The 15,428-nt window shown below is 45.9% G+C and overlaps 2 protein-coding genes across 2 annotated transcripts in view; one reads left to right on the top strand and one right to left on the bottom strand.

Annotated features, from left to right (window-relative positions):
• LOC135391945 (85/88 kDa calcium-independent phospholipase A2-like) overlaps positions 1-4,610 on the top strand; it is a 27,090-nt gene extending 22,480 nt beyond the window's left edge. The window contains exons 14-15 of the mRNA XM_064622525.1: positions 279-671; positions 3,026-4,610. Coding sequence (XP_064478595.1) covers positions 279-668 — 390 coding nt within the window. The 3' untranslated portion in view covers positions 669-671; positions 3,026-4,610. The remainder of the gene's footprint in view (positions 1-278; positions 672-3,025) is intronic.
• LOC135391943 (mismatch repair endonuclease PMS2-like) lies at positions 4,608-15,428 on the bottom strand. Its single transcript, XM_064622524.1, has 21 exons — positions 15,220-15,428; positions 15,047-15,133; positions 14,891-14,993; positions 14,716-14,818; positions 14,449-14,618; positions 14,250-14,328; positions 14,087-14,187; positions 13,915-14,014; positions 13,747-13,831; positions 13,524-13,603; positions 13,394-13,469; positions 13,231-13,298; positions 11,849-11,927; positions 10,780-11,460; positions 10,554-10,684; positions 10,272-10,402; positions 8,553-8,722; positions 8,435-8,472; positions 7,428-7,532; positions 6,647-6,682; positions 4,608-4,851 (listed from the first exon to the last, which is right to left on the bottom strand). Exons 1-21 carry the CDS (start codon positions 15,350-15,352, stop codon positions 4,792-4,794), a joined length of 2,616 nt encoding a protein of 871 aa, XP_064478594.1. The 5' UTR covers positions 15,353-15,428; the 3' UTR covers positions 4,608-4,791.

Below are 15,428 nucleotides of genomic sequence, written 5' to 3'. Positions count from 1 at the left end.
GGTCACTTGTGGAAATTTGCGCTCTTTAGACACGCCGTAATATGAACCTCTGGACAGCCGCACAGTCTGCAGCGTCAGTCTCCAGGAAAAGAGGGCGAAGGGAGGGGATTGCAGTCTTTGCCACTTCTGGAAGCCCCTTGCCCCCTTGGAAAAAAAATCCTGGGAACGCCCATGCACTGTTCCAACTGAAAAAGCCCTGTCCCAATATGTGATGTACTTCGGCAATAAACAATCCCTTCTCCATAAATATTTGGTGCGTTTTTTTTAATACCCCCCAGGGCCAGGAAGACCGTGTAGAGCCGATGCAAGTGGTCGTGTCGGTGGGGACGGGTACAGTGCAGCCAGTAGAAGTGTCTCTGACAAGCATGTTGCACACGGAAAATAGCCTCTGGGGTACCGCCCAGATGGTCTTCGGACTCCCAGGCCTAATAGAGCTGATGACAGACCAAGCGACCCAGGCCAACGGATGCCCGGTGGAGCGTGCCCAAGCGTGGTGCAGCGCCATGAACGTGCCCTACTTTCGCATCAATGCTCCTATGTCTGAGGACATAGACCTGGATGAGAAAGACGATGAGCGGTTGGTGCGTGTTCTCTGGGAGACCATGGTCTATATGCGCACTCGCAGAGCTGAACTGGACGAACTGGCTGAACTCATCAGACCTCGTTAATAGGTAAGGTTGCTTCTCTAGTCTTATGAACCTCAATCAGCGTTTCGCGCATTATGTCTTTGCCTCATGTGTACTACCTTTGCCTGATGTGAAATCAGTGTATTGTCGGCAGAAATTAACTACACTACAATCATGTTTGCCATTGGTCCTTGAAACCGTTGAATATACTGTTGAAAATGCCACTTTCAAGGCCTTGAAAAGCCTCGATTTTGTATCTTGTTCTTGCTCTCATAGAACTGATAGTGCACAGGAACACCTACTCTTTGCAGTTGGAATTTGCGTGAAGATATCAAGATTAAGATTTTCTTTTCTGTCCTGTGGTCTTGTCACACTTGTCAAAGGACGATTATCAGTTCATGTGTATTCTCTCATGTGGACATGCCTGTAGCCTATAAATACTTTTGTGAAATGTTGACGCCTTGGTCATAGACTGTGTTTTAGATTCCAGACAAAATGACACCATGAAAATCTCTCGAGTTTTTTGTTCCAAAATTCAATGGGAACCATACCCACATAGAGTGCGTATAGTCGACATCATGGCCACGTAAACATGAGAGAGCGGCGATATACCCATATATAGATAGGGTCTGAGGTTTTCGGGTTTCCCCCGATATTTCCCCGAATTTACCCCCCCGCACACGAATCGCACATTTAGTGATTCGGGTGAAACCCGATTTCTTCCCGAACGGGGGTGCGTTTGTCGCGCGGCGCGGGACCACGGCGCAAGACTCCGGTAGTGTGTGCGGAGGCGCGAGGGCGAAACGCATGCGACGTTTCCCCAGCGTCAAAACGTCGTGTGCTCGCCGTGACCTCGTACGCGCGTCGAAGAAACGCACGCGGACGACCACCCGAAACGCATGGGACGCGGACAGAGCGAGTGACGCGTGCCAATGTTGCTGATTCCTCGATCACAAGTTCGTGTGCGAATATCAGTAGTCGATGGATTTCGGCGTAGTCTCCGTGCGCGTTAAAAAATTGTGCTTTCCGCGGTCATACGCACGCCGAGCTGCACGAGCGCACGCGCGTCGAATAATCGCCAAACGTAACCGGACTCCGACGCTCTTCAACTTCTTCTTTTTAAGTGTTGAGAGAGTTCAGTCAATATTTGGCTTGCTTTACCCAAGCAAAAAAAACAAAAAAAAAACGAGATCACACACACACACACACACAAAAAAAAGGACAGGAATATGAAACGCGCGAAACACACGTCACAGGTCCCGCAGGTTTGCGGCCTTGAGGAATTGTAGCAGGTAGCCTGCCGCCTTGTAGCGTTTGTCGTCTGTAGACCACGCACACCAATGCACACAGAATCTTTCCAATGGTAAGTGGCCGGCTGTCCAGTGTGGAGAGACGCTTTTCTAGGATCTTGCTCTTCGTCCTCACATTTCGTGCAGCTCAATATAGTAGATGGCTGCCGTCTTTGCTGTGTGGCATTGTCTACGCGTGTAGGGTCGTCGACCACGTTTAGCTTTATACCTGTAAGCTCTCGGGGAAAGCAGTACCAAGTGGAGTCGTTGAATGATGTGCTGAGTCAGTTCGGCTCATGTATCTATACAGCCTGTGTACTTATATGGACCATCTAGGGCGACCAGCCCGGGGTGTCCTCAGTGTAGATTGTCCAGGGGCGTCTTCATCTCCACATCTGCCATTCGCTTTGCTGCCCTCTTGATGTAGTCTTTGGTCAGCGGTATGTTCTCCCTGCATGTCAGGGAGTGGACTTCCGTTTGCAGCCTCGCTCACAGAGATCTTGCAGTAGCTGGGGAGCCACTGGATGGATACCTGATGTCTGTCTCGTCCGAGTTTAACGCATGTCGGTACTTTTCCTTCACATGGCGTCATTGGTGGTCTCCTTGTTTGAGTCTGGTGCTTGCGTGGCAGAGCGGCAGTCAGTTAAGAGAATTAACCCACGTCTGCGATCGCCGTACAGTCGTCGTGTACTTCAGCGCCGAGAATATCCCGTAAAGTTCCGCAGCCGTGGACGAAGTCTTGTGCCTTAGCTTGCTCTGTAAGGTCTCGGCATTACCGGGATCATAGACGGCCGAGGAAGCCCCATCCATAGACATGGAACCGTCAGGGTATTGCGCTCTCCTAGCGCTGTGAACACCTGTCAGTGCAAGCTGCCTAACAACTGAAGTGGTGCTGGTGAATTCACCCGAATTGGATGCTGCTGTTTTCCACACGATTTTTAATCCCGAATTTGGCGAAAAATATTTCGCGAAAACCTCAGACCCTACATATAGAGTATGTATACCCATACAGAGTACATTTTGTAAAAAACATGGCCACATGAACTCGAGAGAGAAGCAATGCTGACCGGTCATGAGAAACTCACTGGCTTTTCATCTACTGTCTTTCAGGTCACGGGCACTGTGAAAAGTTGGCTACGTCCACTGATCTCTTCATTCTGTGATGTTGTTCCATTGGGAGTCACCCGAAGGATATGTGTTATTCAGCTTTTCTACAGCTCCTCTATAGCATGCAACGTCAAAGCATAACGCTCGGACGTTTCTTCGTGGAATGTTATTCGGACAAAGGCAACTTAGCATAGTCACTTGGAGCACCGAAGACTACATACTTCAACGGAAACACGGCGTCTCGTCTACCAGACTGGTTTCTTTCACGGCGCAGCAAAGAATAGCGACATCCTATCGTCGAGTGACCACCTGCCACTCGGATATAGAAGACTACCCACCACACGTGTCTTGAATTCGTAGTCCGACAGTAACAAACTATTCTGTTCTACAAATTTAAAGGTGCACTAAAGTGTCCACACAACTTCCCTTCAAATTACGTTTAGAGCCTGAAGTTTTAGGGTTTTACCCGATTCTTCCCCGAATTTGCACCCCGAATTGAAGGTTTCCTATTTTGGGTGAAACCCGATTTTTACCCGGCAAACTGCCCTCACTGGTTACGTCACTGTTTGTACCAAACGACTACAGTTAGTTCGAGCAGCTGAGCCCGATTTCTCCCCGAATTTAGCATACTGGAAGATTTTTCTACCCGAATTCGCATGAATTTAGTGCACACGTTTATTTACCCGATTTTTACCCCCCGAATTTCGAAAAAAATATTTCCCGAAAACTTCAGGCTCTAATTACGTTACACGTTATGTTAATCTCGTTCAAAACTTCAAAACTTCGATTCTGTTACAAAGCTACAATCAGAATTATACGGGACTGTCTCTCTCTCTCTCTTTCTCAGCACTATGCAGCGAAACTTGTTTCAGCTCATGCATCGGTGCTTTTTACTTCATGCTGCACATGTACACGCGGCACACACCATGGAGTATAGTTTCGGCAAACAACATGGGGCGAGGGACGTGAATATACTTAATTGTTCTCGCTAGAACATTTGTGGTATTGAGAAATGCAGCAATGCGCGTCATGCCACGCAGTGTATATACAACACACAACGACTGTACCCGTTCCAAATCCTCACGCGAACGATAGACATGGACGTACTTCTCCTGCTGTCTGATTGGATGCCGCCAATATTTGTGTCCTGAGGATTACATTGGTTGCTGCCAACAGACGGCTCTGTTCCACTGCGTTTTTCTTCTAAACGGTGTGAACACTTTTTGTGCTTACGTTATATTTGAAACACAGACTTTCATTTGAGAACAAGTGCATTTCTGCATTTTTGTGCCCCTTTAAACCTCAGTTAGCAATGCCATTGGAAAAAACGAATTTAGCCCTTCGGGGTAGACGGGACAGAAGCTCGACAACCTCACCTCACAGTTTAGCCGCATAGGTTTGCATACCTGAGACATTTTCTAGTCCACTTGTACAAAGAATAGAATAGAATATAATTTTCAAATTTCTAATGCAATGCCTCGTCGTCATTGCCGTTTGTAGCATTTCTACAAGCGCCTACACTAAAGCTACCAGCAGTGTGCTACACTTGCTATTGTGTTGATGCAATTTTAAATAAAGACATTGGTAAAAAAAATGTTTGTTTATTTACACATATTGTACATATTTACAAGCATTTTGAGCGTAATGTATTGTCCAACTTGCTTCAACGTACGCTGCGATGCCTTGTTTTGATGCTGGCTTCACCTATGTCCCGTATGTTTCATGTAAAATGCGTACTTTTCCAAGATTCTTTGAAAGTATTGCTCGTTTTATGGTAGAGTAGCAAGACTGACAAGGTGTCTCATGGTCGGCCGACCGTGTGGGCAGTTCTGTAAGAATTAGGTGGTGGTAGGCATTCAATTGATGCAGAAGAGCATGATGGTGTGAATTGACAGTAATCTGTGAAATTGTTTAGTCCTTGACAACGTTAACTTCAAAATTAGATAGCAGTATTTGCACGACAAGATAGAGCATGGTTTAACGTGATTCTTCCCCGAATTTGAACTCTGAAATGAGACTCGTCATTTTCAGGTTAAAGGTAAACTGCCTTTTTTCTCTCCCCCAACGTAACAGTCTCTGCGTTTGCTTCTATGGGCAGTTTCACCTCCTAGTCGTCTTACTCCGTGGCTTCTAGTGACCATTTGGCAGCAGATTTCGAGTATTTCGGGCCCGCCATATTTCGAGCCAGAGGACCGCATTTTGTGACGGACAACGTGCCTTCCGGTGACGTCAGTCCGTACACTGTTGCCCGAATTCTGCCGGGAGCATGTAGGCGACAGCAAAATCGGATCAGATTCATTTTCGAATGTGTCCGGTTACACGTATTTTGGGCACCCACTATACTGATCGCACCTTCAGTTTAACTGCGTTCTTTGTCCGGACGTCACGTTTAGAGGAGTTGAGAAACCACATGTGCCCCACCAGTGCCTCCTCTATTACTCAATGCCTGTCCATTGGCAGATGCGCCGAGTCGCTTCCCTTTCCTTCGGAGGGCACGTGGAGGGCGCCACTTCCCTATACCTGTTGTCGTCTGCTATGCGCTCTTGTCTGATTTTGATAAGCGCGGTTTCGAACGTTTTGAAAAATGCAGTACTGCCTTGTGCCATTTTTTACTTCTGGGACCAAGAAAAAGGAGCAAGGGGTATCGTTTCACGGGGTGCCTGCAGATCTCGCGTCACGAGAGGAGTGGGTGAAAGTGATAGCGAGGAAAGAATGTGAGTCGAACACTACTACCAACTGTTCCGTTGGGTGGAGCAAGCACTTCCTTGCGAGTGATTACAAAAAAGACATCAAACCATGAACGTGTGCGGCAGGTGCAGCATTTGTGATAGTAGAGAAGCTGTTATCAAGATTGGCGCTCTCTTTAAGCAGGCAAACCTTCGAGCAACATCATGAGATTTAGAGAGCTTAGCAAACTAATAAGGTCTGAAAAGTAAGTGCCGTGCTCTTTGGTAGCAAAATCAACAGAGATGGCAGTTACATGCAATACTGTTCCTAGCAATAAAGCCCAATATTTCTCTGAAGTCAGAATTATGCAATTTTTTCCACATAAATTTTGAAAATGTAAATATGAAAAAATTTAAATTTTTCCCCAATTTTGAATTTTTTACCCCCGAGTTCTGAAAGAAATATTCCCGAAGACTCCAGGCTCTAAATAAGGGTAGTTTGCCACAATTTCTTATGCACTAAAACTTTCAAAAGTGACACTAAACAATCTGCAACATGGCAGGTGTTAAAAGTTTTATCCGTGATGCAAAATATAAATGTACAACTAAAAATCTGTCGCCGAAACACCTTCCACGATAACGGCCTACTGTTCCAATTTAGTGAGCTCTGCGGGGAATCACTCTCACTTTAAAATGAACTCAATATGGCATAAAACGTCGGCACAATAAATTGTAACGAAGTAGACGATACGCTATGACGCTAGCGCTTTCTAAATTTTCACGATTCGCAGTGGAATTGAAACCAAAATGCTCTTCTTATACGTTCTTTTAGGTGCCGCTCTCTTGCCTGCAATATCTTTCAACGTGAGGTTCCACTGCCAAGCATCCTTTGTATTTGTTCTTATTTAGCGTAGCTCGATGCATATGAAACAACTTGGAACAAGCCTATGGAACTTACCCATGGGTGTTCCAGTTCCCCAAGGTGGCCAACGATCTGAGGGGGAAAAGAGAGACTGCCATCTCTGTCCCGTTGCACGTTTGATTCTCAACCAAGGAAGATATATATGCAGGGTGTTTGCTCTAACGTGTCCAGAAATTATATTTTATTTAATTTTATTTAAAGCGAGCGATAAAAGAAAAGCAAGTGGTACTTTACTGCTAGTAGAGTAAGAAACAGGTACTACTTCACTAGTAGCACCTGTTTCTTAATCAAGTAACTGAAAAGTAGCGCTCGTTTCTCTTTTATCGCTCACTTTAAATAAAATTTTTGGGCACGTTCGAGCAAACGCCCTCTCTATATACTGCTGGAGCAGAAGGGGCATCCTCTAAGTGGAGCCAACACGGCGCAGTCTTACCAGGGGCAAAACGTAGAGCCGTGCTGCCGGATTGTGAGCATGGTTGACTTGAGCATTGCATACGGGTGCACAAAGCACCGCTAGGAGGCACAAAGAAAATAACCACCCCGGGAACCATCTTGCATTTGTAAGTGCACAAGGCTGGTCAGGAACAATGCATATTTCCTTCTGCCATAGAGCCTGAGCTGTTCGGCCGGCAAATCCTGACTCTCCGCTGCTCATTAACAGGTGAGTAGGTGGTACCTTGGTAACTCTATCTATCATTCACCTCAATCTAGGGCAAAAGAGAGAGACCTGCCCCTGGCTTCACCGATGCTTACAGGGAGGTATAGGCTGCCGCCGCCACTCCAGCTAGTATATATGTCCTCCTTGTTCTCGACTCACCTTCTTCATGATGGCAGCCGTCAGAGGTGTTCCGACCATGATGGACTTGCGACACGCTCGCATGGCAAACACCTGCTGAACTTTCGATGGCCGACACATTGTGTGCTGCGTTGGAAACAAGACTCACTTGTGTTGCATCGACGGGCATTAGAGCGGATGCAGTAGTGTAGCTTTACGTTGGTGTGTTTAGTTGGTGCCCCTCTTTTGGCACACTCAAACTGGGGTTATGATGCTACAACACGCACGGAATGGCCACTAGACAGTGAAAAGCAACTTTGGAGCACTACGGACAAACGTTGGCTTAGTTTGAACTCATAGCAACGTTGGAAGAGACGACAGCGGTTGTGAAGACTTTACCTTGTAACAGCGAATGAAATGGAAAAGATCGGAATTCTTAACAGATGCCATAGGAGCTGCTTACTGTGAAGACGTCTGCATTAAAGAACTACATTTCCCGTGAATAACTGCCCATGTCCGTGTGGACGTTGCCTACTAACAGAAAAGTGTCATAACAGTTATAAAAATATTACAGTTTCCCGAAACGTGAGTCTCGGATAACCTAGTAAGGTTGGGCTTCTGAGTCGTGGCAAATCTCAAGCACCTGGGCACTTGTCGTCTGCTTCCATGCACCAAAATGAAACGGGAGCACGAAAGCGTCTCGCTTACTTAAAGTTACGCATCACTATCGCTGCAAGTGAAAGGAAGGGTTTTCCTTGAAATGTGGAAGGAGGCATCTCAACATGTGCAATAATGTAAGTAAGAAGAATTTAGAAGAAGCGATCTCCATCTAAAGACGGCACAAACACAAACATTTCAGCCAAAGAAACAATTACAATTAAATTTAAATTATTCCCAAGTTACGTATTTGAATGTGCAATAAGTAACTGCTAAAGACGCGTTCTTTGCGTGCATTTCTCTCCTGCCCATTCTTGCATATTTATGCAATGTTCATGCTGCCAGTGAGCCACGGAAAATTTTCGAGTGACCAACAGAAGAGACGAGCTTACCGGGTTGTCACTCAGCATAAAAATGAGTTCATTTACATCTGCAAAGAAAAAGAGACACGATGACTCACCTTCCGACATCGCGACGTGAACACCAAAATATAAGCAAAAAGGTGCGTGCCTTCCTTTCCGAACTGCGAACTCCCGCAGACTGGAATGCTGACCAATGCTACCCTTCGTCCCATGGGCCTCGACTCGTCCACCATGAAGCCAAAGCCGTTGGTCTCAAACACTCCCATGTTTTCCAGTAGAACTGATTCGTTCACGGCCGTCAACTCCAATTCCTGCGGCCTGCAGCGCAGCGATAGGGAACATCATCGCCGCCCTATGGCTTGCAGAGTTACAAAAATGCCTTATCGAGTGCTGTTTAAGCATAGGGACTGGACCTTTTATTATTACGTTAAAATCTCGATGATACGATCACGGATTATATGAATTTCGCGATCATATGGATTATTTTCCAATCCCAGTCGGAATGCCTATTCTTCCCATGTATTACAGCTCAGATTACACGAATGTGTTATCTCTGCTTTACGGATGATAGTACGGATAGTATGATGATATGAACGAGCCAAGGAGGTGACAGAGGTTGTTCCCCCGTGACGCGAGAGTGCACCAGTCATGCTCCTCCTCCTCCATTTGATGAGTGATGGAGATCCTCACCATAAACTCCCTTATATCATGTTACACAATGAAAACAATTACTCTCCCTTGGTGGTGGTGGAGGAGGAGATTAGTTCAGGGGGTTACATGGTCCGAAGACGTATTACCTTATCTCCGTTTTGACCATTTTACCCCCCCCCACCACCACCACCACCACACACACACACAAAAATACACCCGGAAGTTGTGTGATGCCGTACTGGTATAGGAAAAGAGCGACCAGAACACGTGGAGGGAACATATCAGGACAACATCTGACAACATTAGGCGTCACCATTTCGCTTTGTGACACCGTCGTCGTCCCGAGATTCGTATCATCGAGACTCTACTGTAGCGGAGCAGTAAAATAGTGAAAGCAAAGCTACTTTATTTATAAGAGCTCTGCTGCTTGACAGAAGAGAACTTCATCAAGAAACATTTCAAAGACTAGACACACTGCCAGACTAAACCCTGAATTCACAGATATGACTTGTCTTGAAGCCGCCTCTTTATCTGTGCAAGTCCACGCAAAGACCTGTCCTCACTCAAGACGGTTTGCGTGTTTCATGAACCCTCCTGCTGGTTCACTTTGTTATGTTGCAGCCTGCTCACTTTAACTGCTTACAGAAGTCGATTTTCATACAATTTTGTACCTAAATTTTCCTTGCAACATGAAAACACAACATTCCTTAGTGTCAGGCCTCACAATATGTGTTACACCTGTCGTCTGCTGCCTACACTTGTGCAAAGTCCCCTGAACAAATTGGAGATGCATCGGATCATGTAAAGCCGAGACAAGACAAGATTCTGGGTCTCACGTGTCTTCCTAAAGCTGCCATATTGGGGCGTTATCCAAGTTGGTGTCATGGTAGGCTGAGTGCTGACTTGACGTTTTCACCACACGTGTCAAGTCGAGCTCGCTATGCTAAGCTAAGCTACCAACGCGGTTCCGAAATCCATTGACACTCTTCCGAAGCAGCTGCAAGTCGAGTCGAGATCAAAACGCGTCTATGAATTCGGGGAGTAAGTGTGTAGCCTCAGAAAGTGGGCTAAGTTTCAAGTCCCCGACTACTTTACTCTTATTAATGAAAAGTCCAGAATGTATGCATTCTGAACAACACTCATACCATACAAAACATCTCGTAACAAATGACCATCATAAGCTTGAAATAATTGGTTTCACGGCTTTGATGCTTACAGGAGCAACTTCTGCGTCTGCATCACGGTATCCCGCTGCAGCATTTCGAAGTTGTATTTCTCGTCGGCAGCATGTTGGTCGATGATGAACAGGTCTTCTTCCAACCTCACAACGACAAATCCCAGATTGAACTGCACCAAGAAATGAACGATGCTCCCATAAATACTGTGCATGTTTATACACATATTACTGCACGTTTGAAGTAATGATTGCCAAGTCACACCAAGGATCCTGCAATACGCCAAAATGATTCTTTAAAAAATGGAAAGTAGGACAACCAACCTGTCCTATGACCTCCATCTGAGCGAACTTGTCCTTGCTGATCTCCCTGTCCAGCTCTTTCTCTGCCGCAGCATTTGCACCTGGCTCAATGCTGGCTATAAACCTCCTCGCATACGAATCTAGATCTGCCTCTACCCAGCAAAAAAAAGCAGTATGGTATTATATAAGCAGGATTAAATTGCTTCAAGGCATACAACAACATCACGAAGTATCCGCTTCAACTTACTTTTAGAATCATTGCTCTTCAAAGCAGCAACAACATGAGAAAAGCTGAATTCCAACTTCCGTTCTCGACGAGCAATATCGCAGGGTTCATCTACGTCGAGCAGTCCTTCACAGTCTTCTTCCGCAATGTTGTCGACCTTGTCAACGACCTGTGGATGGTGTTGGCTCAAACGACATTGTAAAGGATCTTCGTTATCCTCTTCCATCATCGCAGCATCATCGTTGATGGAAGGCTCATCATCCAAAAGGAAAGGTGCGCAGTCGTCCACGCTTTCTTGAGACTCATCTTCGCCGTGGACGTCGTTTTGTGCGATATCCTCACCACCAGATTTCCGCGATTTGAACTGAAACGCTCGCAAAGCGTCCACCCCCGACACGGGCTTTGTTTTACCAGGCATACCAGGAAATATGTTTCGTCTCGTCTTCTTAGAAGCATTCAGCTGCCTTTCGGTGACACTTTGGTTTGTCTCTGCGAGGGTTGTCGTTTTAAGGGAATACGTGCAATGCTCTTTAGAATCTGGTCTATTTTCTTGCACGTGAAATTCTGCCGACATAGGAGACTCTTCGACAACCTCTCTAGTACTCGAAGAAGGTGTCGTAAACATCCTCTCTGAAGCACAAGCCGTAGACGGGGTAGATGATGCTGCGGGAGATCCTTTCAGTGCGGACCCAGTACGGTCAACTACGATGGTAGTGTGGTTTTTCAATCAATTAACCGATCAATTTTATTATGTCAATATCAAGTTACAATATCGAGAATTGCTAAAAGCGGCGAAACAGCCACATGGCTTGATGGGTGCAGTTTTATAAAATAGAATCCTATAGTAGCATGGTGCTGGACAAAAGTTTACAGAACACGCTCTGACGCATTCCTTCCTCAGAGTGACACGCTAGCAGCAAAGGGCATCATACGGACTTGCAAACAGACGACCGGGTTACCTAGGCACATGTCTGTAATTCTGTATGGTCCCAGTTGCTGCTAGCATGTCACCCTGACGAAAGAACGCGCAGAAGCATGCTCTGTAAACTTTACGTACTTCTGTAAGCTTCAGGCACTGTACAATACTTACACTTAAAATTTTTCAGCGACAGTGGCAGCATTGTTCGCGGTGAAGGACTTTCGTGACGTGCCCTCTTGCTTGCTGGGCTCTGAAAATTATGATGAACCAACTTATGACACTGATGCGAGTGGAATGCAAGGCAGAATCCACAATCGAACCATGTAATAGAATCCACAGTGGAACCCATATCCGAATCTGTTCCCATGTATCAACCGTGGAGTTTTGAGACAAAAGAAGAGCATCTGATATACAGTTTTCCAGGAGCCTTACACCCAGCACTGTTGCAGCCAGCACAAGCCAGAGAGGAGGAAAGCAGCCCATCCGCTTTCCTTCTCTATGGCTCGTGCGTTCAACCTCTTTGCAACGCGTTACCCTGGAGAGACGGCTCTGCGCTTTCAATATGGCGGCGTCCATGAAAAAAAATGGTGTACTTGAAGAGTGCTCTTCATTTCTTTGCTGGTGTACATTAGCTCCAAACTTAAAGGGACTATCGCAACCAGAAAGCTATGTACGAGACCGAAACGGAAATGTTCGGTATGATCACACAGTCTACTTGGCCAAGTTTCTCGTCCAAAAACAGTGTACTTATTAAATAAACGAGATGTGGGTTCGAGTCCTACAGCTGGCTAACCTTTTCAGTGACTTTCTTCTATCATCATTAATTTCTTAGGCAAATTGAGGCATTGTATGTATTTGTCCCTTCTATGTTGTTCCAGCCTCAGAATATCAGTTCTCTCATGTTCAACATTTGCCGCTTGCGTCGATCCCTGTCGTATGAATGTGTATATGAATGTGCAAAAATGTAAGAGTGAAAGGAGGATGAGTGAGAGTGACTGACTGGTTTGTCAGCGACTGACTGGTGCTGACATGACTATGTTCCGTGGAACACAGTGTTACGTTCCTGCCACCCCTACAGACACGTACGAGACCAACTGGAAACATCATTTCACAAGCCAACTAACTTCTCCATGACCCACTGGCGCTATCCACCACTCCCGCCCAGCAGCCGGACACCAAGGTCTCTCTTCCGCTCCCTGATTGGCCTCGTCCGCGTCACAGGACGCTCACTGATTGGCCTTGTCCAAGTGACATTTGCAGAGAGGAATGCTCTCAAGATCTCTCTTCTGCTCTTGTCATGCATTACTTCACATTGCACAGAAACAACTCCACTAATTCATTATCAGATTTTCGGCGTCATTGTCGATGATGAACGAGGAGTAAAATGGCACCGTACTTTCGGAATCGACCGCGACAGATGCTATAGTCGCTTTAACAGTAACGTATAAGTCTGAAGGTGTGACTACATTGGAACTCCTTAGGATGCATGCAACCGATACTTTCAATAAAGCGATATTTATAGACAGATAATTTGCGCAAAGATAATTGCCCACCGTAGGTGTACCTGCTGGTGAACTCGCTGGTGAGGTAGACGACTGGCTCAAGAAGGAAGACAGGGGACCTGCATAGAAAAAATTATGCTGAGTTGAGAAATACATTAGATGAACCAGAAAATTGAATACTAAGTTACTCATGCGTGAATCTCATGCTGCTCACTCTTTGTTTGTGAGGAAAAAGAGTTTTGCTTTTCGTACGTCCCAGCAACGGCACGAAACATGGTCAGCAGAGAAGACTGCGAGGGCCACGATGAACAAATTAATTTGGCATTAGTTGGGGCATTTGTTACCTTGACTATAGCGAGCAGAAGAGCTTCCTTGTGGACAAGTATGGAACGTTTGTCAGGTGTAACGTTGATGTCGATGGTGTCTACGAGTAGCAGAAAGCAAAAAATTCAAAAATTCAAAAAAATTCACGTCAAGTCGCAGAATAAGTATCAAATAAAATTCCTGCTACCTGCTGGTAGATGCACGTCTTGCAAGAATAAGTTACAATGGAATGGCTCGACTTGCCTGTTTCCATGGCGACACTGATGTACGCAAATGGGTACTGGTGTCGATTGAACATGTGGTACGTTGCGTTTACTACCCTGGACAACTTTGCCAAAAAGGAAATATGATATTAGTGCTGTTGCTGCTCTACGATCAGTATACGGTATACCGGTACAATGGTATACACACCTTCGGTAAATCGCACGGACGATTATTGATGGCAAAGAACTGACGGTCCGCCGAACTGCGTCCGGACCCGTGGGCACACGATGATACATACCCTTCCACTCTGTCCAATGATAGATAATGATAATAGAGTACACGTCACAGATGGAACGACTGCTGGCAAGATCTTGCTCACCTGATATGTTCGGCGTCTTCGGGAGTGAGCTTGGAAAGAGAATATTCTTCCAGGACATCGGACGATGGAAATTCTTGCCGTATTTCGAGCAGTTTTCCGACCTGCCACGCGACGAAATAATGGTTGTGCACGGAATCACCTACAATCTAAAGTCAGCCATTACCTCTTTGCTGCCAAACAAGGTGGATATACTTTCCCGAACGGAAGAAGCACCCTGGCTGGTGAGCACTGTCTGTTTGCGGCTGAAGACACCAACGTTTCAAGATGTAGGCAATGTTGGCAACATTGTTATTCGTGCTACGGACTTGTCACGCGCTAGGTGTATCAAAGAAGCTCGTTCACCACCGTTTATTCATCCTCACCCGTTCTCGAGAAGGTTGGTGCACACGATGGTGACCTGTGGTGCCGACAAGCAGTATCCCGTCAACAGGTTGACCATCTTGTTGAACTCTCTCTTCAAGTTCGCCGTGAACTCTTTACGCCTCACGGGAAGAGTAGAAAAAAGGTTGTGCAGGCTCACCGTTGTACCTCGCTGGACACACGTTAATTATATTAAAATTTATATTAAAATTACTAAAATTTATAGTGACATTTCCAGATACAGAGGCAGAAAACTGAACAGTGATCACCTCTCGTGCGCATACAGTCTTGGAGGTGACATTGCCGTGGTTGTCAAACTTGAGCTGTGTACCTTGTGACGCAGTTCGATGGCAGGTGCTGACAACAACTTCGCTGAAATTAGAGAAGTTATTTATATTTGCTCTCTTAAATTAATCGAGAAAGGTAAGTAACTTCAAAACATACCTGAGAGCGCACAGTGAGCTCAGCGCCTCACCACGGAATCCAAAAGTTCCCACCTGCTCTAGGTCCGAAAACTCTCTGAGCTTAGAGGTGTGATACTTCAAGCCTGAAACACATGTGATGTTAACAAGAACAACGAGACAGACAAGCTCGGCTTACAAAGGCCTTCGAAGTTTTCTTCCTCGACACCCTCCCCGTCATCTGTTACTTCTACGAGTTTGCTTCCATACTCTACGAGTCGTACACCTTTTAAAACAAAAATCATTTTGTTAGGAGCCTCTTGCTGAGTGCTGTCAACACAATGTCAAACACGCGCGCATTCGTGGGCTTACAAACGTTCTTTGCTCCGGCATCCACGCTGTTTTCCACAAGCTCTTTTACTGCCATAGCAAGATTTAACACAACTTGCCCCGAACATATCCTGTGAACACTTGCACGATCAATTCGTTTAATGGCTTTACTCATAGCTTAATAAACATGTAAAGTGCGCTAGGCGCAGTCGCTTTTGTATTTCGACCCAGTACCGCCAGTACCAAGACGA

The sequence above is a fragment of the Ornithodoros turicata genome, chromosome 4 (assembly GCF_037126465.1).
Source record: "Ornithodoros turicata isolate Travis chromosome 4, ASM3712646v1, whole genome shotgun sequence".
Classification (NCBI taxonomy): Eukaryota; Metazoa; Arthropoda; class Arachnida; order Ixodida; family Argasidae; genus Ornithodoros; species Ornithodoros turicata.
Note: the sequence above shows the minus strand (reverse complement) of the source record. Positions and strands in the feature narration are given on the sequence as shown.

What these genes read in the sequence shown, in the direction of transcription:
- LOC135391943 (XM_064622524.1), bottom strand. Translation starts at nt 15,352, where the DNA reads ATGAGTAAAGCCATTAAACGAATTGATCGTGCAAGTGTTCACAGGATA. An exon ending in TGCCGGAGCAAAGAACGTTT is followed by an intron (nt 15,134 to 15,219) that starts GTAAGCCCACGA and finishes TTGTTTTAAAAG; the next exon opens with GTGTACGACTCGTAGAGTAT. An exon ending in TTCTGCTCGCTATAGTCAAG is followed by an intron (nt 13,470 to 13,523) that starts GTAACAAATGCC and finishes TGGCCCTCGCAG; the next exon opens with TCTTCTCTGCTGACCATGTT.